Here is a 27,452-nt window from a genome sequence, read left to right on the forward strand (position 1 = left end):
AGTTGAGGATGACGTTAATCCAGACTGATTTTTTTTTAAGTTACGGGGGTTTTGTACTCTCATCTATAACTAAGACGCTCTGATAATCAGTCATTTTCCTTCACTGCCTCACTTATTTGAATTCCGTGTGAATGGAGAACCCAAGTATGAAGGTGAATTAGGAATGTTTCACCATCAGTTAAGAAAACCGCTCAACACCCTTCGCTCGTTGACCACAGGACCATGTTTAATGAGCCAGCTTGTATTTACTGCTGCATTATTAAATGCATGTCAAATGCATGAAATATGAAGTATGTCATATTTCTTGCTAAGTAGATTTTCATGCAGTTATTGTATTTAATAAAGAATCAAAATGCATATGGGCTTAAATTTTTTAAACAAAAGTAAATGCTTACTACATGGATTGACCCAATGATTTGCCTTTCATATTCTCATTTAAACTACTTAGGAAATTAAGTAAACTGAGATGCCCATCCGTTTTGTTTGGCTTCATATAACCATGTGGGAGCTCAAGTATGTTTTGTGGAAATAAGTGGCTGGGGAGCAAAAGGGAAGTCTTGGTCAAATGGTTCAGAGAATGCCACATTGTTCTTTCTCTATTTGGAGGATTCCTCAAAGCCTTGACAAAAGGACAGATCATGAGACTTCATCTGTATTTATTTTTCTGTGGCTGCATCTAGGTTGTTTGGTGATTTGACTTCAAGGAACAGATTATATAGTGATACGCTGCAGAATAGTAGGAAACCTAGCCCATGAGCCCGCCGGCCATTGTATTAAAATACCCCTTTTCCACAGATGCAACACATTAAGGAACTGGTGATGGATGAAGACAATGATGGGTGTACACCTCTCCATTATGCGTGCAGGCAGGGCGTCCCTGTCTCTGTCAATAACCTCCTTGGGTTCAATGTGTCCATTCATTCCAAAAGCAAGGATAAGAAATCGCCACTGCACTTCGCAGCCAGGTGAGGCTCAGACATTTGAGAGTGGCTGTGCCTCTTTCATATTTGTCTTATATGTATGAACCTGATCTTTTCAAGTTATGGACGCATCAATACATGCCAGAGGCTTCTGCAAGACATAAGTGACACGAGGCTTTTGAATGAAGGGGATCTCCATGGAATGACCCCTCTCCACCTTGCAGCAAAGAATGGACACGATAAAGTCGTTCAGCTTCTTCTAAAGAAAGGGGCGTTATTTCTCAGGTGAGGCACGATTGCATGGAATTGTGCATATTTTAAATTTAGACATTTTAGATTTGTTTCTGTAATAATTAAAAATGATGATATAAAACCTTAGGTCTCAATAAATATAAAAGCTATTTATCTCATTTAGTGTTCGAAACATATATAATTTCCCAAACACTAAAATGGAATGAAATATAATTCTTAAACGGCAAATGAAGTGTATAGGTTAATGAACCTTGTTGCCGCAGAATAAATGGCTTTGAGAGGAGTATGTCCCAAACCCTGAAAATTTTCTTTGTATCCTCTATCATTATTCTTCCATCTTTTTGTGTCAATGCAGAGATACGTTGTGTGTGTGAGTACATGTATGTGTACATTTGCACACAAACAATTAGAAAACCATCCAGGCACAAAGGGCTTTCTCTTCAATCTAATAAATGAGGGATACAAAAAAAGTGGTGATGGGAAACATTCAAACTGAACTGGACTATCTTATATTTAAGGAATGTTAACATGATTAACAGAACCATGTTAAAATATAAGACATGTTAAAATATAAGAACTATGTTGACTATCATCTTTATAACAAGGAAAGAAAAGCTAGAGATACTCATACAGGTTCATTAAATGCACCATCTTCATGGGTCACCAAAGCGGCAAAGAACGAGTAGATCTTTGGGCTCAGAGTACCGATAGTGGTGTGTGAGTGACAGCCTTGAACTGAATGCTTTGCCTGATCTCTTCCTACTTCTAAGGGACACAGAACATCAGACCTGCAAAAGGGACACCCGGAGACCCAGCTTCATATCTCCTTGATTACAGCATTACTGAAATAGCAGGGTGCCACACATAACCTGAAACGCTTACTTATTAGTACCAAAATCAACTTGTGTAATTTCTTTTCTATATGATATTTGGTAAAGTGTCATCAGTACGGCAAGTGTTCAAAAAATATTTGCATCTTTAATTTCTGTGGAAAAGGATAGACATCTTAGATTAAAAAAACAGAGTAGACATAAATACTTAGAACCAACATTAACTATCTTATAACTGCACTACACTAGTGACTGTAAAGACAAAGCAACTGTTATGGAAAATTTTCTGATACAATGCTCAGGGAAACAAGATTGAAAATTGTATTTAAAAACACATTTAGGCTTTGAAAAATAAGACACAGAACACATTAGCTATACTTTACCCCACTCTCAAGAGTCTGATAGTATTCTTATATCTCTTATGCTTCACTATAAAGTGTACATGTGAGTCACAATAATAAGTAAATGAGTTATGACTACCATGCTTGAAACTACGTCACATTTTATAAATATTCACTAAATATTGAGTTGTTACACCTCATGCTTTGCCATCAGCTCAAGCCACACTGAGCTTAGTGGCAACACTTTCCACATTTGATCTGTAAGTGTGTTTGCATGTCTTTTCTTACCTCTAACAGTGACTACAATGGCTGGACTGCCTTGCATCATGCGTCCATGGGTGGGTACACTCAGACCATGAAGGTCATTCTTGATACTAACTTGAAGTGTACAGATCGACTAGATGAAGATGGGGTAGGTACTAGATTTCATTGACCAAATCAAAATCTTGGCATAGAACAAACCCCCAAAATTGCAAGAAATCTTTCTTTAAAAGCTTTTTATTCCTTGCTCTGCTCTCAGCCTTTTGTAGGATTGTTTAAAAAAAAAAGTAGTTTCTTGGAAAGAGGAATAAATAAAAAGAGAATAGAACATTGGAAAACAGTAAGGGATGTCTGTGATTTAAAGCTACCCTTCATAGCTATAGAAGCCTGTGATTTCACCTTAAAATTTTATCTCCCCCTGATGAACCCTAAAGAGATGCATCTGACATAAAACACAGTGATGTGAAAGGATTGGCTTCATTGTCTCGTATTGGGTGTTATTCTAGCTTTATTCCTGTTGTTTTGATTTAAAAAAAAAACACCCTGACAAAGTAAGTTGGGGAGGAAGGGCTTTAATCTGACTCAAAATCCTAAGTTACAGCCCATCACATAAGGCAGGAGCTTATACATCTGGACATCATCACATCTACAGACAAGCACCAAGAGAAATGGACTCTTGCTGCTTGCTCTCTGTTCAGCAAGATTCTTCGAGCCTACAGTGAGTAGCGGCAATTGACAATCATGAAAACGCCGTACAGGCATGACTACAGGCTGATCAGATCCAGAGGAGTCCTTGAGGCTCTGCTCCTAAGTTGACCCTAGTTTGTAGCAAACTGACAATCAAAACCGTCTTAATCCTCCTCTTGTCAACTTGACATACAGACACCTACATCACTTTCCTTAAGCCATACCTTTCCTTACTTCTGAGGTCTCATGTTAATATTACATACAAAATATAATCTAATTTTAATGTCCCCAGTCCTAAAAAAAAAAAAAAGCCAACTCTTTAAAAATACTTTTAAATGTGGGCTCCTGTAAAAAGCGAATCACATAATTAAGCATTCATTCCAAGAAGGAATGTGCTGGCCAGTTTTATGTCAACTTGACCCAAGCTACAGTCATCTGAAAGGAGTGAATCTCAACTGAGAAAATGTCCGCGTAAGATTCAGCTGTAGAGCGATTTTTAAATTAGTGATTCATACAGGAGGGCCTATTCCTTTGGGGATGGGGCCATCCCTGGGATGGTGGTTCTGGGTTCTATAAGAGCAATTCTGAGCAAGCCATGATGAGCAAGCCAGAAAGCAACACTTCTCCATGACCTCTGCTTTCCAGATCCTATTCTGCTTGAGTTCCTGTCTTGACATCCTTCGATGATGTACTCCTCTGGCACCAATTTCTGTTCTGGTTTCATTTTTGTCTCTGTGATAAAGCATCTGGATGATAGGCAGAGAGGGTTTATCAGGCTTACAGCTCTATGTTGCAGCCGATCGCTGAAGGGAAGTCAAGGCAGAAGCTCAGGGCAGCTGGTTGTATCACATACACAGCCAAGCACTGAGATGGATGAATGGATCCTGGGTTTCTTGCTCCTGTGTGGCCTTCACCTGTCTTTTCTACTTCAGGAACCCCTGCTGAAGAAATGAGGCTTCCCCCCAGTGGGCTGGGTCCTTCTACAACAATCAGTAATCAGGACAATGCCCCACAGGCCAACCTGATCTAGACAGTTCCACTGAAATACACTTCTAGGTTGTGTCAAGATGTCAATTAAAACTTCCATCTCTTCTTATTGTTTGGAGAGTGTTGAAATGTACATTTCCTCAAGAAATGATTTGGATAGGCCATCATGAGTTCTGTTTTTATTTTTAAAACCATGTTAAATGGGAAAATGACAATTTGGCAAACTTATAGCAGTCTCTGTCTTCTTAATGTGCTTGTAGAACTCCAAGTCTGGAATCCACAGTTCTAATTGGTGCTATGTGCTCAGGGTCATACCCTTCTGTGCTAACCATAAGAACTTTACCCTAAAGCTTTTCGTTTGTCTTTGTGGAGTCACCTTGCCACAGAACCAACACAGATCAACACAAAGGAACACAACACACACACACTGTTTGGATGATAAAACCATTGTTTAAAAGCTTCATTGCGAACATTTAAATTGGTATACTTTACTAATAGGTAGTTAGCTTCATTGATCATTCTTTTAAGAAATTCAGCAATGAAACAAGGCAACAACACAGCTGAGGGATGCTTTCTCTTGTCACCCGACATCGTCTGCTTTGTTTTTTGTCTGAAAGAACACAGCCCTCCACTTTGCAGCCCGGGAAGGCCATGCCAAGGCTGTCGCGATGCTCCTGAGCTACAATGCTGACATCCTCCTCAACAAGCAGCAAGCCTCCTTTCTGCACATTGCCCTGCACAATAAGCGCAAGGAAGTGGTTCTCACGACCATCAGGAGTAAAAGGTATATGTCTTCCTGTCTCCTTTGTGACCCCCATCCTCCAGTAACAGGGTGAACCCCTCGCCTGAGAACAAGTGAGAGTGAAAGAACATGCTCCAGTCTTTAACTAACATATGTAAATGCCTATTGTTCAGTTATTGCTGAGAGTGGGAGCCATTGTTTCATGCTCAGTCTTCATTTCTACAAAATGTGTCATGACAGCGCAATACTACCTGGTTAGTCCTTTATGAGATGCCGGGAATCCAGGAACCTGAAACATTTGGCAACAAGGTTACTGTCAAGCAAACTCTAGCCTGCCTTCCTGGACTTGCCTGATACATTCTTGCCAGCACAAACTCCCAAGCTGGAGGTTGATAAAGACAAGCCTAGGACTAGTGAGCTAGCACAACAGGCAGCCATGCTTGCCACCCAGCCTGACTACCTGAGTTTGATTCTCAGAACTCATATGGTGGAAGGAGAGAACTGGCTTCCACAGGTTGCCCTCTAACTTAACATGTGCACTGTGATGCGTGCTCCTCCACAGAAACACAATAAATAAATAAATACATGCAAATAATAAGATAGAAGCATAATTAAGATTATTAATGTCACTTAATAAAATGTTCCCTAACAACATGTGGCCTTTTATGGATGCACATTTGTAAACCATAATCTAAAAAGTGTACTCTTGTTTTTTAAAGTATTTATTTATTTTAATGTTTTTTTTTCTGCTTGTGTGTACGTGTACCACATGTATGTCTGGAACATGGAGAGGTCAGAAAACTGGAGTCATGGATGGTTATGATCCACCTTGTGGGTGCTGAAAACTGAACCCAAGTCTTCTGGAAGAGCAGCCACTGCTCTTAACCACTGAGCCACTGCCCCAGCCCCTTTAAGGAATTTGGGTGATGATGTTAGATTGTGGTTTTTCCACTGCTCAAAGAAAACTTCTCAATAGCACCACAGATAGTCAGATAACCCCTGTGTCATACATTGGGAGACACAAAGTTGACCAATACTCATATCCAAGGTAGATGTAGCTTCCTTTAGAGCATATGGAGTCTCAAGAAATGTGTTTCCTTGGAAACACCAGTGTAGCCTTAGATTACACATCAGTGAACCAAAGTACCTAGCCTTCTTTTCTGACAACACTGCAGACATTCCACATGAGTTTTAGTCATAAATTATCTAGATTGACAGTAGTAGCCTAATTCTCATCCTACAGGTATTATCTTAGAGATAAATTATCCCATCTTTGCTTCCTGTTAAAGATTTAATTTCTCTTTGGAATCATAAGTACCTTCCAATTCCATCTTTCCAGCTGGTGCCAAAGAAAGAGACACACTCTGAAATGTTATGGCAGGATCTACATGCACTATTGTATTCAACACGTTATTTTTCAATTCAACTCAATACATTACATGTGTACATATATATGAGTTGAATATGGACGCACTACTAACTTATAGATTCTTGTATGTGAACTGGACTTTCTGTACCTAACATAATCACCTCTGAAAGTACTTACCATGTCATAATTTCAGGTGAGAAAGAAGACGAAGACTCATCTTCTTTAAAAGACAGTTAGAGAAAGAGACAGAGCAGTGGACATAACAGGCATTCTGGATCTCACCCCCATTCCTAATCCCTATTGATAGATTAGGGTCATATTGACGAAGTGCTGCTGATTCACACGGCTTCACCGCAAGCAGTGTCTGAACATGATACTTTCAGAATAAAATTAAAGTTGGGCTTCCACTAAAAGTACGTAATCTCCAGTTTGAACTGCAGTGCAAAACAGTGATGAATTATTGTGCTTCTTTTATATTATTTACAGATGGGATGAGTGTCTTCAAGTTTTTACTCATCATTCTCCGAGCAATAGATGTCCAATCATGGAAATGGTAGAATATCTCCCTGAGTGCATGAAAGTAAGAGCCCAAAGCAAAAGTCTTTATGGGTATGTGCTTGGCACATCATTGTAGTAGGCGGACTTACCCTCATAATAATCGTGTCTATCTTCACAGTTTCTATGTGAAAGTCTATGAGGGAAATTAGCCACAAATGCTTATTGAGGACCTGCTTTGACAAAGGAATCCTAACAATTGTTGCATGTTCTATGACAAAATATGGTGAACAGATTTTCTTTTTTCAAATAATTGAAGTTTTGTGCAAAGACATGGTGGTATTTGATAGCTGAATGAACACTCTTCACATTTGTTTACCTAACGTTTATGCCCAAGATGCCTTCTTTAAAGACACAGGTACCTGACTGCCTGTAAAAATCAAAAGATCTAGGACTGCCTTCTCAGAAAGTAAGAATAACACCAGCTGCTTCTATGTGCAGAAGCCTCTTCCATGGGGAACACCCCATTCCTTCCTTTTGCATACTTAGCTCTAATGTGACGTGGTGGTGGTCATATATTGTCATTTTATGGAATTGCTTTCTTTGTACTAGGGAAACAGTGTTTAATACATGTGTCTATTTGAACACGATGATAAGAGTTTATGCTTTGATAAGCAATGCAGAACCTGGTTATGAGTCTCTTGCACCCCAGATGAACATATAACCTAGAAGCGCAGGAAGCAAATTCATGGTATTAACGTACTATGACCTCTCCTGGGGCAGCGATTCCATCAGGAGAAAATTTCCAATTCTTTGTTCTTCCTGAAGAAGAGTTATGAAGCAAAGAAAGCAAGGGGATGACTCGTATATTATTTTAGACATGGAATAAAGTTCCTTCTCATGTACTGTATGCTGCTCCAATATCTCAGTTGGGTTTTCTTTCTCAAAGGTTCTTCTAGATTTCTGCATGATACCTTCTACAGAAGACAAGTCCTGTCAAGACTACCATGTAAGTTTATTTTATTATGATAATTGAAAGTATTTTTGTAACGCTTGAGTGAAAATATAAAAGTGTTGCTTCTGTATTTCTATAATCTATAGTAGTGGTGAGTATTGTCATCATAGTACATTATTGATTTATGGGAAAGTATTCTTCTTACATTTGAAGTCTCCCTCAAATACTTTGTTTACTTCTAATTCCATCATTTGTTGTTATTTATAGTGATTACACTTACTTAGGTATTTTAGGGGGGTGGTGAATGTCTAAAATAACTCATGTCCCATGGGGGTAGTTGGCCAGTTAACCACGAGAGCCTGCTGAATGTATGAGGCTACCTAGGACAACCTGTCCTTGCAGGTTCTAAGAGGACAGCATGGCAAGCTATCATTTTTCCTCAGGATTATGAATCCAGAGCACCAGGATGACTTAAATAATTTACATTCATGGGAGCCCTAACCATATAATTCTATTTTATTCATGGCTATGAGCTATAAAAAAATGGAAAATATCTTTCCCATATATTTAGGTTTTTAATTTACCTGTAATAATTTCCTTTCTCCATTTGAAATTACTCATAGTTACATCAGTTAACTTTCAGCAAATAAATAAATAAATAAATAAATAAATAAATAAACTTATATGTTTGATTTACAAGAAGAAGTGACAGGAATAGACAGACAGCTCAATGCTTAAAAGCATTGGATAATCTTCCAGAAGACCCAGGTTCAATTCTCAGCAACATTGTGGTGGTTCATAATAGTCTGTAGCTCTAGTTCCAGGAGATCAAATGCCCTCTCCTGGAATATGTGGGCACCAAATACATATGCGGTATGCAGACATATATGCAGGCAAAACATCCATGCATGTAAGATAAAAAATAAAATAAATCCCAAATATAATTAAAAAAGAAATAGTTTGAGATCTTTATTAGACTAATGTTTTGAAATTTTGTCTTCCACAGATTGAGTATAATTTCAAATATCTTCAATGCCCATTGTCAATGACCAAAAAAATAACACCTACGCAAGATGTGGTATACGAGCCTCTTTCAATCCTCAATGTAAGTCTAGTGTCAGTATTAATAGACTGCTTTCCAATTTAGCTCTGAATTTCTTGGGTACAACATGCTTGATGGAAATGGAAGAGCTCTTGGGAGACAATTTTATAATTCAATGTCTATAACTGCCATGTTGCCCAAGCCTGTATTTCTTCACTTTCGGCTTTTCTCGAACTCATCTCTGAGGACTATTTTCTCTAGGTTAACATGTTCATCTGGCTTGCAGGATCCTCCTAGCAGGGACCCCTCAGCAAGGTAGTGTGGTCCGTGCACTATGGTAACGCCAGTGGTTTTTGTGAATGAAAGAACATGTGGGAGTTCTCTGCTCCCCTCACTGTCATTCATTTCTCATTATATGTTTCTGTGGTAATTAAAATGTAGTTTTGAAATATTATTAAAGTATCTATCCTTGAAGGCTTATAATGTACACATTATCTTTACTCCTCATACGTGCTTTACTGACAAAATTCCTCTAGAAAGGTAAGACTTTCTTCAACAACAGAGTGAGGGTAAACCCTTGCCAGTTTATCTATAATGTCTATTTCTGTTGTAACCCTTTTTAGGATTAACAAGGGTATGCCATACTATTGAGACAGAGATAGGAAGAGACAGACTGAATCAAGTGGTTGCCTCTATATAAAAACAATCCTCTCTCTCTCTCTTTCCCTCCCTCTCCCCTTCTCTTTTGCATCTTTACTTCTGTAAAAGTTTCAACTTCTCAAAAATTTTTAAATAAGAAAGTGTTGCACTCATAAAACCATAATAATGTTATAAATGAGAAAACTAAATGCTCAGTTCCTCCTCAGTTATTTAATAGCGTTGTGCTTTTACTGCTTTTTCCTTTGTTTTCAGGTCATGGTACAACATAACCGCATAGAGCTTCTCAACCACCCAGTGTGTAAGGAATACTTACTCATGAAATGGTGGGTGCCATTCCTTCTGTTTAATTCGACGTTACAATCATCTATCAAAAGCCTATTAAAGAATTTTATTGCAGTGGTATTTTGTTATTGTAGATTTTTTACTGTAATATTTTAAAAGTTAAGAAGACTAAGCATTCAAGAAAAAAATTGTCATTAAAATTATTGAGGTTCTCTTTGACACTTTTCAATTTGAAATGTGTAAGAGGTAGGGAGGAATTGTTCTCGGACACAAAAGCCAGCATCCTGGGTCACAAAGTTTAATGAGCAGTGAGGTAATAGGGGAGGTAGCATTGATAGCCTTGATTTGGGCTAGGTTGCATAGATGGAAGACTCTGCTTTTCCATGAGTTGGTGAGACAGTGACATTTACTCAGTGACTGAGATTCCATCTCTGAAAACAAAGAAGGCAAATTAGAAGAATTTTTGGTTTGTAAAATGCAATGGATTTATGAAATAGATGTCTGAAATAGAGAATTGCTATTTTCTATAGATGTCTTTAAATATTTTTTTTGAGATGACTCAGTTGTGGTTTGCTCATTTCTTGGTAGGTGTGCCTATGGATTTAGAGCCCACATGATGAACTTAGGATCTTATTGTCTTGGTCTCATACCCATGACCCTTCTTGTTGTCAAAATAAAGCCCGGACTGGCCTTCAACTCCACTGGAATCATCAATGAAACTAATAATCATATAGAAACAGTGGACACTCTGGTATTTTGAAACTTCAACATTTTAAAATCAAGGATTGTAAAAATTGTGTTTCCTTAGAAATAAGAAGCCCATTAAAAAAGCTGACTTATCAGGACTTTGAACTTATATGTGATACAAATTTCTTCAGAAATCTTTCTTGAAATGAGAAGAATGTTAACAAATTGTCAATTAGAGAGTTTGAAGAGGCATTGCCATCTAGCTAAAATGCTAAATGTGGTAATTTACAAGTTCTCTGAAATAGTATGGATTTCTCATTATGGGGAATGCAGGCAAAGGGGAAAAGGGAGAGATATTTCCTATTTGTAGGTTTATTTTTTAAATAGCATAATGTGAAAGCTTTGGAGATGGTGATAAAATGATGTGAATGTGTTTAATGATAGGAATCATACATTTTATATTGTAAAGGTGTATTTAAATGTCGAGTTTTTTAAGTGACAAATTACGGGGGTCAGCAAGATGGATCAGAGGGTAAAAGCGCTTGTTGCCAAACCTGATGACCTGAGTTCAATACCTAGGACCCAATTGATAGAGAGGACCCACTTCTTCAAATTGTTCTCTGATCTCCACCTTCACACTGTGACACGAGTACATGCACACATATGCGCTATATAAGTAACAAACACATGAAATGAAAATTATAGATCAGTAAATATTAAGTCATATGTACTTTATCACAAGTTTTTTAAATGCATGCAGGTCTGCAGATCTGGACACCTTTGTAATTCACTTGACAGTGTTTGAGCATGTAATAACAGAGGTTTTAAGAAATGAGTATGTCATCTCTGTTAAATGAAATGAGTATTACCATGACACTGTTTTTCAGTTTAATGAAATTGTAGACAATGCGTAAAATGAAGCAAAAGCAAAATAAAACTTACTAGTGGGATATTGTGACACAAATAAATATTGTCTATTCTCAAACACCTCATAATCCTTCTGCCTTATGCTTTCTGTTGCAGAATTCATTTCCAATAAAAATATGTATGATTCTAGTATTTTTATCAAGTATATTTGGATATTGCAAAGAAGTGGTCCAAATTTTCCAACAGGTACATAATTCAGCTTGTATTTCTAAGTCATAACTATTTTAATGTAGAGAGTATGAATTAATTAATAAACTGTTATTTGAAATGATTTTGTCATATTAAATTCACATAGCTTAACTAATATAAAAACTTCAAAATGTAAAAAAATCACATGATTTTTGGTAAGGTCATTGTCTAGTTGAGAATATGAGAAAGAGTTGCTCCACCTTTACGGCTTCCATGTGGGTCTGTCTGTCCTCAGTGATCATTATGAATGACTTTGCTGTTTGCTCTTGTATTTAAGATATTTTGTTTGTAGTTATTTTAACCATAACACTATGAATTCAATTTCAAATATGTAATATAAGCATTTTTAAAGAGCTTATCCAAATTTACTTCAAACAGGCCGTTCTTTGAATTGTTGCCATAAGATGAATGATTTTTCTTTGTATTGAGGAAAAGCCAAATTGTTCTTGCCATCACCTCTGGAATGCTGGGGTTATCTGTACTGCCACACACCTAGCGTGAAAGGTTTTTATGGCACTTTTTTCCCCTTTGTTCTTATTTTTAAGATAATTATTTAGGTGCAGATTAGATATGAATTATACAAAGTATCCAGAGATCTTTTCTTTGATTGACAAATGAGAGAGATCCTTTATCTCTAAGTGTATAGTTTTAAATTTTTATTTATTTTTTTTTCTAATTGTTTTTAAAGGAACTCCCTTCTGGCTCATTCTTTATTGTTTTTCCATCTTTTATGTTTTATTATTATTATTATTATCATTTATTACAATTTATTCAATTTGTATTTTGGATGTGGCCCCCTCCCTCATCTCCTCCCAATCCCATCCTTCCTCCCACCCTCTTTTTCCCTTATGCCCCTCCCCTAGTCCACTGATAAGGGACTACTAAAAGGTTTAACAATGTAAAAATCATTCAAACCAGCCATACCTTTGAAGATAGAGTAGGAAGTTCATCCAGTAGAAGAATATCGCTATTGCTCCACATTGCCATTGCAACAATAACAAAGCCATGTAGCAATTGCTCTCCTTCTATCTAACCCTAGCTTATCAGGTCTTATCAGGATTGGCTGCATTGTCTTCCTCTGTGCCCTGCAAGGCTGCACCCCCCCCCCAGGAGAAGGGGATCAGAGAACCTGCCACTAAATTCATGCCAGAGAAAGCCCTTGCTCCCCTTACATAGTATTACATTTTTGAAATTTTTTATTGTTAAATAATGTAAGTACATGGATATTTGTATTCAATACTAAGGGTGTTGATTAAAAAATATATTCATTTACTATTATGCATCACAAATACTTTCATGTGCATATATATTCAGTTATTAGTAAAATGTTATAATCCTGAGGGTTAAGCTGCATTGCTGTTTTAACATTATCTTTTAAATTCTCTCATTATCCTAACTGAACAGTGCAAATGATAGCTTAATAACTATAACATTATAAAAATCCTCCATTAGAGTTGGTCTCCCTTTATATCTGGTTTATATTTAAATGGTCTACAATGTGGAATATTTAATGTCTCGAGCATTTTACTAAACACACCACCGTGTTTTGGTTCTGTTCCCTGGTTAACTTTCAGAACAGGTCTCAAACACTTTTATAACCAGGATTGCTCACAATGCCTTACCAAAAATGTGTGTCCTTAGAGGCAGAAGGATCTCTGGAGACCAACATGCAGTTCTTTAGAAGTTCCCTTAATAGGGAATGTACTCTTTATATGGAAAACTAACCAACCAACCAACCAATCAACCAAAGAAACCAACAAAACAACAATAACAAAGCCATGCAGCATTTTACAAACCATAGACACCAGATTTCTCTATGTGACAGTTCTCCTTACTTCTCTATCCAGAAAAGGAATTACTTCCTGGATTACAACAATGCTCTGGAATGGGTTATCTACACAACCAGTATCGTTTTCGTGTTGCCCTTGTTCCTCAACATTCCAGCCTATATGCAGTGGCAATGCGGAGCAATAGCGATATTCTTCTACTGGATGAACTTCCTATTGTATCTTCAAAGGTATGGCCGGTTTGGATGATTTTTACATTGTTAAGCCTTTTAAGAGAAAAGAAAGGGCTATTATAGTGTGATGTGGAAGTGTAACTTGTTTTTCACTGTTTCCAGTTGTTTTAAACGTATTTTAATATATTAACCCTGAAAGGTACAGGGCTCTGGAATTCAGTGTGTAGACTGAGACTTCAGCTCCTCCATTTGGTACCCATTGATTATTTCTGGTGTTTGTCAGCGTGTGGAGGGGTCAGTTCTGCATATGCGGCCATGTGTTGTACAGTTAGCACCATCCCTGACGTCTACCCACTAGACACCAACTGTAGACCTCCATCTTTAGTTTCGCAACCACAGTGCCCAGGCATGGCCATAGCCATCTCAGTGCCAAATCTGCTTTCACCAACAAACCTAGATCAAATGTGGGCAGAAATGGAAATGAAAGTGTTAGCTACTCTTGTTTCCCCTGATTTATTTGATAAACACTTACTTTGGGTTAAATAAATAAGAGTAATAGAAAAAAGGAATAAAATAATCTAATTTTTAAAAAGTGGTATGTAATAGAAGAGAGAGAAAGTGGGCTACGTTCACCTCCTAAGAGTTGAGTTCAATGTCTTTACATGTATTTATAAAAACAAGAAATCAATTGCATGATCTGCATTGCATCAAAGAAGGAACTTAAGCACCGAGTAAAGATAACTTGCTGACAGCTTCAGCTAGTAAGTTGAAAAATAGGCTGGACTGGAGCCTTGGGTTTCAAGAATATGCTTACCACACTTTAATCTGTACTGCCGTAAATAGCATAGCCATGCTGACTGAGGTGTGGACCCTTGGAGAAAGAGGACATGACTTTGGGAAAAACCTAAGGAATGCAGGTTCAAGTCAGGCACCACCACTGAGTGTGCTGTATTTCTAGTCCTTCAGTGATGTCATCTGTTAAGCCTTCTATCTGACTTACCTCATGATAAATACTGAACGAAACAACCTTTGACACCAGAGCGAGCAACTGTTTTAATATTTTCACTCTTCTAGGTTTGAAAACTGTGGGATTTTCATTGTTATGTTGGAGGTGATTTTTAAAACGTTGTTGAGATCGACGGGAGTGTTTATCTTTCTCCTTCTGGCTTTTGGACTCAGCTTTTACGTTCTCCTGAATTTCCAGGTAAGATATTTGCATCTCTAGTTGACTTAATACTATTGGAAATACATATTTTTACTTAAATACTAATAACCTAGTAAATCAGTAACTATATTTGAATAGATTTTATCTTATGTATATTTTAAATGATTTTATAGGAGAAAAAATATAATTTTATTAGATTTTCATTTGGTCAGAAAGCTTATATTTAAGCACCAAAATTTGGTTTCTGTTTACTTTTGATGATTGTAGCTTATTAATACTTGTCATGACTGCATCCTACTTGCTACTTGAGTGAATTAAAAAAACTATCCTTAACATATTCTCATCATTTTGTCATCACGAAACCCTTTTTCATGCTGTGCAATTTTCATTTCCTGTTTTCTTTTCTCCTTTTTTTCAGGATGCCTTCAGCTCTCCATTGCTTTCCTTAATCCAGACTTTCAGTATGATGCTGGGAGACATCAATTATCAAGATGCCTTCCTAGAACCATTCCTAAGAAAGGAATTGGCATATCCAGTCCTGACCTTTGGGCAACTTATTGCCTTCACAATGTTTGTCCCAATTGTTCTCATGAATTTACTAGTAAGTAATGTAGCTTTGCTCACCACTTTAATTACCTAGAACCTTTAGAGAGGATGAAGATCCTTAACCCTTTTAACATCTCTCTGTTTGAGGTGCATCTTTATGTTAGGAATAGAAACTACAGAAGGCAATAAACTTAGAAGATAAGGTTTTAATACCTCCTGGTTTTCATAGTCCAAAGATAGTATCCAGATCATCGAAAGTTTTAAGAGTTCCTGCCTCCCTAACTTCACTCCTTTTCGACTCTCACATCTTCTTCTAGTTGGCTTACATCTCATGGCGCTTGATCTCTCTCACAGCAGTGGTTGCAGGAGCATACTCTCTCATTTCTCTGCCAAATTCTTCCTATCACTTTTCGCTACAGAGATAGCTAATTAAAAGCTGATCATTTTGTTATAAAAGTGGGCCCGTTAAATTCATCTTCATGAATCTTTAGAAGCCTTAATTGAGTCCAGACCCATTGTAGTACATGTTTTGTTCAATATCATTTTGATATTACTCAACTCTCATCTTCCCCAGGTCTGTTTCACCTTTCCTTTCTACCTCTGGAACTCTTACTCAGGGTTTTCCTCTTTCCTGGAAAAGCCTCCAACCATAAGCTAACTCTTTCTGATCTTTCAAAGTTCAGTTGAAGTGTCGGATCCTCTGGGCAGGCTTCCTTCACCAATGGCTCCATCCCCATCACTTTAGTCTGAATTGGATGCTGCCTCCTTACCTTAGGCCACTCTTCCACTTTGGCAGAAAGATCTTGGCACAGTTTGAATGTTTAATCAGCAAGATAGTAGATAGTATTAAAAGCTAAGGTCTTTAAAGAACTCTATCATAAGGACAGAACACATGTGGGCAGGATTCATACCTATGTATGTGGGAACCTTTTTTGCCTGCTATTCCTTGAGAATAAATAAAAGATTCTATGTACAACACGGAATCTGCTAATATTATCTTTTTTTATTTCCTGGTCCCGGAATTACTTTTGCTTTATTAAAAATTAATTTCTCTCATATATCACATCCCAACTGCAGTTTCCCCTCCCTCTCCTTTTCCCAGTCTCTCTATTCCACCTCATATCTTCCCCTAATCCACTCCCTCATCTCCTTCAGAAAAGGGCAGGCATTCCAGGGACATCAAGCAAATACACAAGCTACAATTAGACCAGCTGGCCCCAGAAACGTAAAGAACAAATTCATGTTGCTTAGGTACCATTTGGACCATGAAGTGTAGTTCTTATACACCTTTTAGTTTAGTTTATACATATTTTACTTTATGGTGTTCAGTTACTGAAGCTTGAGCAGAAGGGAAGACCAACCTTAACTGCATTTTTGATCTTTTGTCATACTACAGATTGGTTTGGCAGTTGGGGACATAGCTGAGGTCCAGAAGCATGCATCATTGAAGAGGATCGCTATGCAGGTAAGCAATATATATTCATATATATATATGTACATATATATATATTTATAATTTTTTATTTTTTGAGGCAGGGTTTCTCTGTATAGCCTTGGTTATCCTGGACTCACTTTGTAGACCAGGCTAGCCTCGAACTCACAGAGATCCACCTGTTTCTGCCTCCCTGAGGGCTGGGATTACAGACATGTGTCACCACGCCCAGGGGCAATGTAATCATTAAACACATATTAAAATCAACATTCTTATATTGACTCGTATATAAGGATAGCTGATTTTCTAAGAACTTGGTTGCTTTTGCTTAATTATGGTAGCTCTCCATGTTGTGGAGGGCCAGTTGGGTCTGTTTGTGTTTTCTCTGGCATTCTTGTTATAACCAAAAGATGAGAGATGAAAAAACACCCTGGAGTAATCTCTTCAGAAAAATTGAGAAATTGTCTGTGACTTCTATCAGGTTAACTTATGGCCAACTGTGGACATCAGCTTAACTACCTGCTGGACCACAAGCAACTCTGGTGTGAGGGTATATACGTATGTGTAGGTATGTATGGGTGTGTGTGTGTGTGTGTGTCTGTGTGTGTGTGTGTAGGTGTGTGCGTATGTGTGTGTATGTATATGTCTTAGGTATATGTATAGGTGTGTGTATGTATGTGTCTTTGTCGGTGTATGCATAGGTGTGTGTATGTATGTGTAGGTGTGTATATATGTGTATATGAGTATGTGCATGTGTGGTGTGTGTGTGTATATATGTATATATCTGCATATGCATGTGTCTCTGTGTGTATGTGTATGTGTGTGAATGTTCTACCAGGTTGAACTTAAACTTCATTGGTTGCTCACTTTGGCCTTGAATTCAGGATCCTCCTGTCTCAGGCTACTGAGTGCTGGAATTCCAGGCCTGTGCCACCATAACCCAACTAATACAAGGCATTTTGTCTTCGTACAGAACAAGCGTTCAGTTCAGAAGTTCTCCTGATATTCTGACATATGATCACAGGGTCCCTACAGATGGCTTATATTAAGTTTTAGTTACTCACATGAAGCTTTGCTCTGCTGTGCTGATTTCTTTTGTTAGGCATTTTATCCTAAAGCTCCCCAGACTCAAAGGTTCATGAATGAGTCTTTGGCTATTGAATCTTGAAGTAGTTTTTTACCTATGCTCTAAATGGCATTGTCTTTAAATTTCAACTTTGAACTGAACCATTTGCTGCTTCAAGAATACTTGATCATCAGTTGAATATATGCAGGTAGAAACTTAAGCAGGCTCCAGGGAAAGAAGAGCCCATGCTATGGTATAATTTTCTGTTCTCTCTTCTCACATTTTGTACAGGCTGCATATTAGAAAACTGTTCTGTGAATAAATAAGCAGACAACAACAAAAAATGAACTGTGACAAAGAAAAGATAAGAGGAAAACTATATTATAGCTGGCTAGAAGCATTTATAATTAAGCATTTATAATTTATAATTTTAAGTTATAAATAAGCATTTGTAATTATAATTTATAATTAAATAATCAAGGTGTGTATAATTAAGCACGTATACTTATGTACTCATGGCCAAGGCGTATCCATCATTGACCTGTCATTGTCTTGGTTCCACACTGCCCTGAAAACTGGTCTTACATGTTAAAACCAGGTGTAATCTCTTTCTAGCATTTACATTGCTTCCCACACTGCCAACAGGTCTGCAGATTTTCCCTTTCCTCAGAATGTAAATTTACTCCAATGCTTGAACAGTCTAGTAGCCAAAGACGACTTGCTGGAGACAGTGTTTTAAATTCCTTCTCTTCTGCTGAGGTGTTTGAACTGCCTAATGGGATGAGTTGAAAGTTGGTGGGTAGTGGATAGTGAGTTCTGTCTGAGCATGGATGAGGCCCTGAGTTAGTTATCCAGTCCTGTCCCCCAAAATAGTAAGCCATGACAATTAAACTATATACAAGCTCAAGACAGAAACACTAAAGAGAAGAAATACTGTATCTCAAAATAGTTATATTCAATATATGTCATAGAAATGTCTACACCTGCTAATATAATAAGAAAAACCCATGGAAGGATCATAAGCATGCTAGTTCCCTCTTTTTGGTTTGTCTTCCTCTTGTTTCATTCATTTAACTACAGTTGTATTCACTTTGTATCTCTTTTTGTTTTATGCTTTTGTATTCACGTTATATCTTCTTTTGTTTTATGCATTTAACTGCATTTGTGTATTTACTTTGTATCTCGCCAGCTAAGCAATCCTTCCTCTCCTGTCCTGGGTACATCATACATTCAAATTTCTTAGTAGTGCTAGACTCTTGGTATTGTAACACCCCAAATTGAGGCCATCTCATTCTTTGTGTCTCCAAGTGGACTACAGCACCTGACCACCAAACTTCTGCTTGCTTACATGAAATTATTCAACCATTTGTTTCAATCCACTTGTGGACTGCTTTCTGGTCTCATGAGTGATGGATGAGAGGAGGGAGGGATAACAAGGTGACTGGCTAAGGAAGGTGACAGGGAAAGGGGGGCTAGCCACCTCGGTCACTGCGTATCAATTGGGACACAAGAATCCATTTTTATCTTGCCCTACTGGTCATTGTTTCAGATACTAACTAAGGATTCTATCAATAAACCCAACCTTCATTTCAGGTGGAACTTCATACCAACTTGGAAAAAAAGCTGCCACTCTGGTACTTACGGAAAGTTGATCAGAGATCCACGGTCGTATATCCAAACAGACCCAGGCATGGCAGGATGTTAGTAAGTACTCTTAAGAAAGAGCATAGTAAATAATGCTACATGACATCATTCATTGTGCTGTCCTCAGCAGTCCCCCAGAAGGCTTTGAATCTACTCTGCCCGTGGGAAGAAGTGGTTGTATTTTTGTATGCTCACAACATACTTTTGTATCAGGATTCTGGGAGGGAGACAGCTGTTCATGCCCAAAGAGACATCCCTGTAAGCCCAGGCAGGTAGTTAAGGTTGCTTGAACATTTTAGTAGCCATCTAACAGGGTAGGCATTCTCTATTTTTTTAAAATCACTTGACACATACATTTATGTGTAGATTTATGTTCAGATATGCGTACCTAAGTGAAAATATACAGCGCAGAATACAGAACACACACACAGGAGAATGTCTACTTTAGAGACATGTAAAATAATGAAAAATCCAAACCAGGCCAGTGCACCGTAGGAAAGTAGAGCCATACCAAAAGTCCTAAGTTCCAAATCCCATTTCTGCCATGCCCTGGCTGCCAACATCTTTATGACTCCTTTTCCTGAGTTCTTTGTAGGTGGCAGTCACCAGCGAAGGCCAGAATATCCAGTATCTTGTTTCTCTTGCTAGAAGCTTACTTCTGAGGTCCAGGCCCCTGTGTTTAACTGACTACTTTATGTTTCCACTTGTCTGTCTCAAATTTTCTTTCAATTTAATGCACCCACTGGGGGAAGTGATCAAAAAGCTGGCAAGTGAGTGTATGTCAGACTCAGTTCCCTGTTCCCTTACTAGAGAACCCACATGAAGCCTAAACTGCCCATCTGCTACATCTTTGTGGGGGACCTAGGTCCAGTTCTCTCTGGGCCCTGGTTAGTTGGCTTTGTTGGTCTTCTGATGGAGCTCCTGGGAGCTCCCCTTTTCTGAGGAATCTGTAAGGGGGAAAAGAGAAGGGAGGTAGGATAGGAGTGGGAGGGGAGGAGGGATGGGGCTACAACCATGATGTAAAGTGAATAAAAAGAATAAAGTAATTAAGAATAAATAAATAAATCTAGCACACCCAAAGCCAGACTTCACTCTTCCACACTTCTTCCTTTCCTTCCCACAGTGGAAGGTCCTAGTGTTTCCCTAACATTCATCACTGCAGTTCATATACTACTCATCAGCCTAGGTGTGCCAGCATCCTGGCTTTATATAACATCCCCTTACCTCTTCCTCTCCCCTCTGCCTCACTCAATTTCCATACTTGGTCCACTTGAATTCCTTGGTGGCCTAGAATCCTTAGAGTTATCTCATTCTTGGTCATTTCACATCTGACTTCCTCTAGTCAGCTACGATTTAAAGGGCACTCATCCCTGACATCTGCATGCCCATGTGGCCTGTCGCTGGTGACAGAAATAAAATATGGGGCTAAGTTAAAAAAATTATTAGCGTTTCACCGCAGAAATTTCTTTTTTTTTAACTTTTATTAATTACACTTTATTCATTTTGTATCCCCCCATAAGCCCCTCCCTCCTCCCCTCCCAGTCCCCCCCCCTTTCTACATGCATGCCCCTCCCCAAGTCCACTGATAGGGGAGGTCCTCCTCTCCTTCTTTCTGATCATGTGAAATACTGTTGGTGGTTGAGTTGTGGTAGGTGATGAGGCAGAACGGTTTCAAAAAACAAACAGCTTTAATTCAGTTCTAGTAACTACTGTGTTTTACCCACAGCGATTTTTTCATTACTTTCTTTGTACGCAAGAAACACGACAGGAGGTGCCAAACACTGACACTTGTTTGGAAATGGAAATATTGAAACAGAAATACCGGTTTGTACTTTTCCATCTACCCTCCTGTGAGAAACTGGATACAGTTATAGAAGGATGCTTGGTCTTTGTTTTGTGTATGAGATTAGGCCTTATTGACAGACCTTGCTCACGCACTCAAAATCAAGAGACATGTTTTAGGACTCAATTTATTTGTTGCCATTCACCAACCAATTTTCCCTCCAAGGAATAAGGGAATGAGATTTCAGAGCTGATTTCCTTATGCCTGGGCTTGTTATCATAGACTGTAGTCTTCATGAGCCGTCTCAGTTCGTATAACAGAACCCTAAAACGACTTGAAGAATCCCTGGAATAGCTATCTAATGGACAGAAAATATGCAAGAGGGCTCTACTGTTTACCTGGGTTTAGATTCTCAATGTTCGTGGGAAGACTGCTTAACCTTCCCCTGAATGCTTCATATCAGTAACTGGAAAGAGGCACTAGTCACAGACTAGAACTGTAGCCTAGGGAAATCACTCAAACTTAAGCAATGGGATGGCCAGCATGAGGCAACGAGCCGATCACAGTTATCTGGTGCAGACCATTTCTAGTCCCTAGTCCTTGCTGCAGTGGGAGAGCGTTAAAAGGATTGGCAGTAAGCTCCTGAAACATATGCATTCTTACAGGCTGAAGGACCTCACTTCTCTCTTGGAGAAGCAACATGAACTCATCAAGCTCATCATCCAGAAGATGGAAATCATCTCAGAGACAGAGGATGAAGACAACCACTGTTCTTTCCAAGACAGGTTCAAAAAGGAACGGCTAGAACAAATGCATAGCAAGTGGAATTTTGTCTTAAATGCAGTTAAGACAAAAACATGCTATTCTAATTATTAGTTACCCAGACCTTTAGTGGGGTATCTTATGGGAGTAGGGGGCTGCTTGATTTACTTCCGTGAATGTCAGTTTTGAAAAGAACAAAGAGACTGAAGTTTGACAGAGGCCACTGCATGGGAAACTGTAGTTCTTACAAGCTCTGTCTCTCTGTCTCTCTCAATCACTGCCTGTCTCTGTCTCTCATACACACACATATATTTATATTTATTTATATTTAAACACACACATATATATGCTCATATTTTCTGCCAATCACTATGTACTGGGACTATCCTTTTTGACATGTTGAAGTTGGATTTTAATGAAGGGTAATCTCATTTGAGTGAATAAAAAACAAAGTTGTTAGAATACAAATCATGAAGGACAAGAATAAATGGAAACAATAAATTGATATAAATGTCATAATAAATGTCAATAATAAATACCTGTTCGATAACTATATAACACGAAATGCCTATAGTCCCAAGTATTGGACTCAAACTTCTACCATGTAAAGCCTTCCTGTGTTAGAACCTGGGACAGAACACAGTAATTTTTGTTCCCACTATGATTCCATCATAGTCCCATCCTTCTCTCTCTTCCCATCATATTTAGCATCACTTTGACTCATATAACTGAAGTCTTAATTAGTAGATTGTGATTAATATCGATGTTCTAACAGATGTGTTCCCTCTGTATTTATGTCATCAGTTGTGGTGGTTTAAATGAGAAATGTTTATGCATTTAAACTCCTTAATACTCCGTTGATGATGCTGCTTAGGAAGGTCACACAAATTTGCTTGCTCTCTATTTTATGGATATGGACAGAAATGTGATCAGCCAGATTCCCACTCCTGCTGCCATACTCTCTTCTCCATTATGGACTATCTCAAACTAAAAGCAAAAATAAACTGTCTATTCCTCAAATTTTCTTTTGGTCATGGTACTATATCATAGCAACAAAAAATAACTTATACAAACGCTCTTAATAAAGGGTAAAGCCTATACAGTCATTTGTCGGGGACAGCAGTATAAATTTTTTTGTATTTAGATTTTTGCAATTTGCAAATGTGCCTTCATCAGATCACCCCCCTGGTTTTTTTCATATATGACAGAAAGTGTGACTTCATCACATACCCCAGCACTGAGCTTCATAAACTCCCATGTTTATTCCCTCACCTCCAGGAGGTATCTACTGTATGAAAATGACTTTTGCCCTGTATGTCTTTATGTTGTATGGATAGCATTCTTTTTAGTGTTTTTAGATACATAGATGTTATTGGTTATGTCTATTTTTCTATTTGTTATACTTTTCCACTGGATGTCGTGTTTACAAGATAAGTTGTGCCATATGTCTGTCCATCAAGTTTAGAGCCTAGTGACAGTCTATCTTATTTTGTATACTCTTAGACTTACCTGGTGTAAGGGATGAGTATCTTAATGATTTCCACCTTCTTGCTGCCACATACATTCAGTGCAAGTTCAGCACTCACTGTTGCATAGCAACTTGTCATGGTATAAACCCAGACAGTTTTAAATTCATGGGCCAACAGAACACATACAATGGAGACAGTGTCCTTTGTGTCTTCATCTTTGATGTGATGTTTTCTGCTTTTCCTTCAAGTCCAAAAGCTAGACATTCCCAATGAAAGAATAGCAGCTAGGCACCTACTGATGATAATCCTAAGTCCTTCCCTGTCCTCAAACATTCTCTTAGGCTCCTACATCTGAAATTGACATGCATCAATATATGTTGAGGTGCTTGTCCTAAAAGAGAAATTGAAGGCTTTATATCTACACTGTGGTAGTTTCTACATAGAAAAAATCTTTCAAAGTATCCATATATCACTGAGACCTTACCCACTATTACTAACTGAAAAACAGAGATCATAAAGAGTTCCTTCCTCTGCAGAAGTAACATAACCTTATTAACCTAATTTAGCTTCTTCTTCTAAAGTTCTTGGTCCAAAATGTTCATGATTCCCCATCTCTCTCCTTCTACTGTCTTCTGTACATTTTATTCTCTCCCCAACCCTTTGAAGCTTTTCTCCACAGAGAAATTCAGAATATATAAAGAATTCAAGAAGTTAAAAAGCAACATATCAAGTAATCCAATTAAAATTTGGGGTACAGAGCTAAACAGAGAATTCCCTATAGAGGAATATCAAATGGCAGAGAAACACTTAAAGAAAGTTCAATGTCCTTAGTCGTCAGGGAAATGCAAATCAAAACGACCCTGAGATTTCAACTTACACCAATCAGAATGGCTAAGATCAAAAACTCAAGTGACAACACATGCTGGAGAGAATGTGGTTAAAGGGGAACCCTCCTATATTGCTGGTGGAAATGTAAAATTGTGTAACCACTTTGGAAATTAATCTAGCTCTTTCTCAGGCAATTAGGAATAGTGCTTTCTCAAGATCCAGCTATACCACTCCTAGGCATATATCCAAAAGGTGATCAAGAATACAACAAGGACATTTGCTCAAACATGTTCATAGCAGCCTTATTCGTAATAGCCAGAACCTGGAAACAACCCAGATATCCCTTTTTTGAGGAATGCATACAGAAATTGTGGTACATTTACACAATGGACTACTACTCAGATATTAAAAACAAAGAAATCATGAAATTTGCAGGCAAATGGAGATCATCCTGAGTGAGGTATCCCAGAAGCAGAAAGACACACAGGGTATGTACTCACTCATAAGTGGATATTGGACATATAATATAGGATAAACATACTAAAACCTGTACACCTAAAGAAGCTACGCAAGAAGATGCTCAAGCCTTACTCAGAAAGGCAAATGGGATGGACATCAGAAGAGGGAGAAAACAGGAAACAGGATAGGAGCCTATCACAGAGGGCCTCTGAAAGACTCTGCCGTGGAGAGTATCAAAGCAGATGCTGAGACTCATAGCCAAACTTTGGGCAGAGTGCAGGGAATCTTATGAAAGAAGGGAGAGATGGAAAGACCTGGAGGAGACGGGAGCTTGAAAAGAAGAGCAACAGAACCAAAAAAATCTGGGCACAGGGGTCTTTCTGAGACTGATACTCCAACCAAGGACCATTTGTGGAGATAATCTAGACCCCCTGCACAGATGTACCCTGTGGCAGGTCAGTGTCCAAGTGGGTTCTCTAGTAAGAGGAACAGGGACTGTCTCTGACATGAACTCAGTGGCTAGCTCTGCGATCACCTCCCCCTGAGGGGGGGGGAGCAGCCTTAGCAGGCTGCAGAGGAAGACAATGAAGCCAGTCCTGATGAGACCTGATAGGATAGGGTCAGATGAAAGGGGAGGAGGATGTCCCCTATCAGTGGACTTGGGGAGGGGCATGGGAGAAGATGAAGGAGGGAGAGTGGGATTAGGAGGGAATAAGGGAGGGGCTACAACTAGGATGCAAAGTGAATAAACTGTAATTAATATAAAAATAAAAATAATTAAAAAAAATCTGAGACAGTTTTATCTGATCAGATTAAATAATGGTAACAAGGGTAACACTTGTGAAGGCTCATTCGTATGAGACACTGCTAGAAAACCCAGGCCTTAAGTATTCAGATTCTCAAAACCATACGTAGGTGTTATGATGACCAGTCCTGCTTTATGAAAACAAAAAATCACGGTATGTCCAGGTTGGTCATCCTGGTTTAAGTCACATGACTGAGAGAGGACCAGAGCTACACCTTTCTAGATTCTGTGTTGTGATCATGCACCTACCTTCTCTTCTAAAAATGCAAAGAGAAGAAAAGGACATCATTTCAAGAATGGTGTCATGCTTAGATTATTGCATGAACATATGCAGGGAAACATAAATGTGGGTATTGGTAGGCTAGGAGACATAGGGCATGCAGACAATGAAAGCCAGCACGCAGGCTTGTCTGTTCAGAGACTTCTTTGCACCTTCCATTCTGTAGCTTGCTGCTAGATTAAACAATAGCATATATCTCACAGTTATCTGAAAGAGTAAATGAGTTAACACCATCACAGTATATGAAATGTGACTCGGCACATAACACTCAATAAATACTAGCCAGTATGGAAATATATTATTTGCAAGATCTGAAAGATTACTTCCTTATTTCAAGAAATTTTTTTTAAAAAAAAAATCTTTGTTCTAGACTAAGAAAAATAAGTCTCTATGCAAATTTGTCTTAGAAATTCAGTGCTCAAATCGTAGTTCATCATGTTTTCCAGTTTGGTTCCAAATTATATGTGTATGTGTGTGTTCGTGTGTGTCTGGGTACAAATGTACATGGTTGCCTGTTGGGCCAGAACTGCAATTACAGTGAAGTGTGGTGTAACATAAGATCCAAGGGGAAATCCTTATAGAAACTGACTCACACATTTACAAACTATCACCAGTGAAGCTTAAGGTCCAAAGCCTAAGGCAGCCTTCCTACCTGCAGATTATAGCTTCTGTATTGATCACTGACAGCTGCTCAAACAGTCAAGCTGTTAGCACTTCACAGTTATAAGTGCTGAAATGGGATGGTAAGCATATTAAGCCACCTGCTGTTCATTAAAAAAAAAAAATCAGTTCGATCAGGTCTCATCAGGCCTGGCTGCATTATCTTCCTCTGTGACCTAATAGGCTAGTATCAGGCAGAACGGGAGGAGGACCTCCCCTATCAGTGGACTAGGGGAGGGGCATAGGGCAAAAAGAGGGAGGGTGAGATTGGGAGGAGATGAGGGAAGGAGCTACAGCCATGATACAAAGTGAAAAGAAAAAAAAAATCAATTCTACTGGAAGCAAATTTAAGGACATAAATAAATATAGAGTAATGCTTTTTAAAGTATTAGATAATCAAGAATATAATTTACACAGAAAACACATCTACTCATACACAAATAAACATACTATAAAAACCTAAAATACTAAATAAACTTGGACCCTTAAGAGATCAAAAACATAATCAAGACTACATAAATTAGAAGATCATTTATGATAACAAACAGAAAAAAATTCAGAATAGAAGAAGACAAACTATTCTCCATTTGGGTTAAGATACATAGTTTTCAGAGTCTGATTTAAACTATTAAAGAAAGGTTTATAAACAAGGAAATGTACATACCAGAAGTAGGAAAGGAGATTTAGTGGAAAGGGCCTGAGGCAAAGTACAAACACAGGTAAAAAAAAAAAAAATTACATACACCAATGAAAGTTTTGCGGACAACGAATTCATGCTATCAGCCTTTTGCTTTAAGTAAATTGTCAAAACATGGCAACTTAGTACTGGTAGAGATGAGTCATAGGTAGAAAAACATAGGTAGAAAAAAAGTCTTATCACAGCTGCAATAGTCTAACCCCAGCTCTATGCTTACGCACCATATGACCTGCAAAGGTTATTAAAACAGAGTTGCTAAGGAACCAGGAG

The 27,452-nt window shown here is 38.2% G+C and overlaps 1 protein-coding gene across 1 annotated transcript in view; it reads left to right on the forward strand.

Moving 5' to 3' along the window:
- Trpa1 (transient receptor potential cation channel subfamily A member 1) overlaps positions 1 to 22,988 on the forward strand; it is a 44,780-nt gene extending 21,792 nt beyond the window's left edge. The window contains exons 11-27 of the mRNA XM_055603424.1: positions 796 to 965; positions 1,041 to 1,205; positions 2,641 to 2,755; positions 4,896 to 5,062; positions 6,876 to 6,969; positions 7,834 to 7,893; positions 8,846 to 8,944; positions 9,794 to 9,864; positions 10,412 to 10,574; positions 11,534 to 11,623; positions 13,474 to 13,643; positions 14,661 to 14,790; positions 15,170 to 15,352; positions 16,694 to 16,762; positions 19,389 to 19,499; positions 21,166 to 21,263; positions 21,888 to 22,988. Of these exons, the coding sequence (XP_055459399.1) occupies positions 796 to 965; positions 1,041 to 1,205; positions 2,641 to 2,755; positions 4,896 to 5,062; positions 6,876 to 6,969; positions 7,834 to 7,893; positions 8,846 to 8,944; positions 9,794 to 9,864; positions 10,412 to 10,574; positions 11,534 to 11,623; positions 13,474 to 13,643; positions 14,661 to 14,790; positions 15,170 to 15,352; positions 16,694 to 16,762; positions 19,389 to 19,499; positions 21,166 to 21,263; positions 21,888 to 22,098 (2,166 nt within the window). The 3' untranslated portion in view covers positions 22,099 to 22,988. The remainder of the gene's footprint in view (positions 1 to 795; positions 966 to 1,040; positions 1,206 to 2,640; positions 2,756 to 4,895; positions 5,063 to 6,875; positions 6,970 to 7,833; positions 7,894 to 8,845; positions 8,945 to 9,793; positions 9,865 to 10,411; positions 10,575 to 11,533; positions 11,624 to 13,473; positions 13,644 to 14,660; positions 14,791 to 15,169; positions 15,353 to 16,693; positions 16,763 to 19,388; positions 19,500 to 21,165; positions 21,264 to 21,887) is intronic.
- The last annotated feature ends 4,464 nt before the right edge of the window (positions 22,989 to 27,452 follow it).

Source organism: Psammomys obesus, unplaced genomic scaffold, assembly GCF_907164565.1.
Source record: "Psammomys obesus unplaced genomic scaffold, mPsaObe1.curated_primary_1811, whole genome shotgun sequence".
In the NCBI taxonomy this organism is placed as follows: domain Eukaryota; kingdom Metazoa; phylum Chordata; class Mammalia; order Rodentia; family Muridae; genus Psammomys; species Psammomys obesus.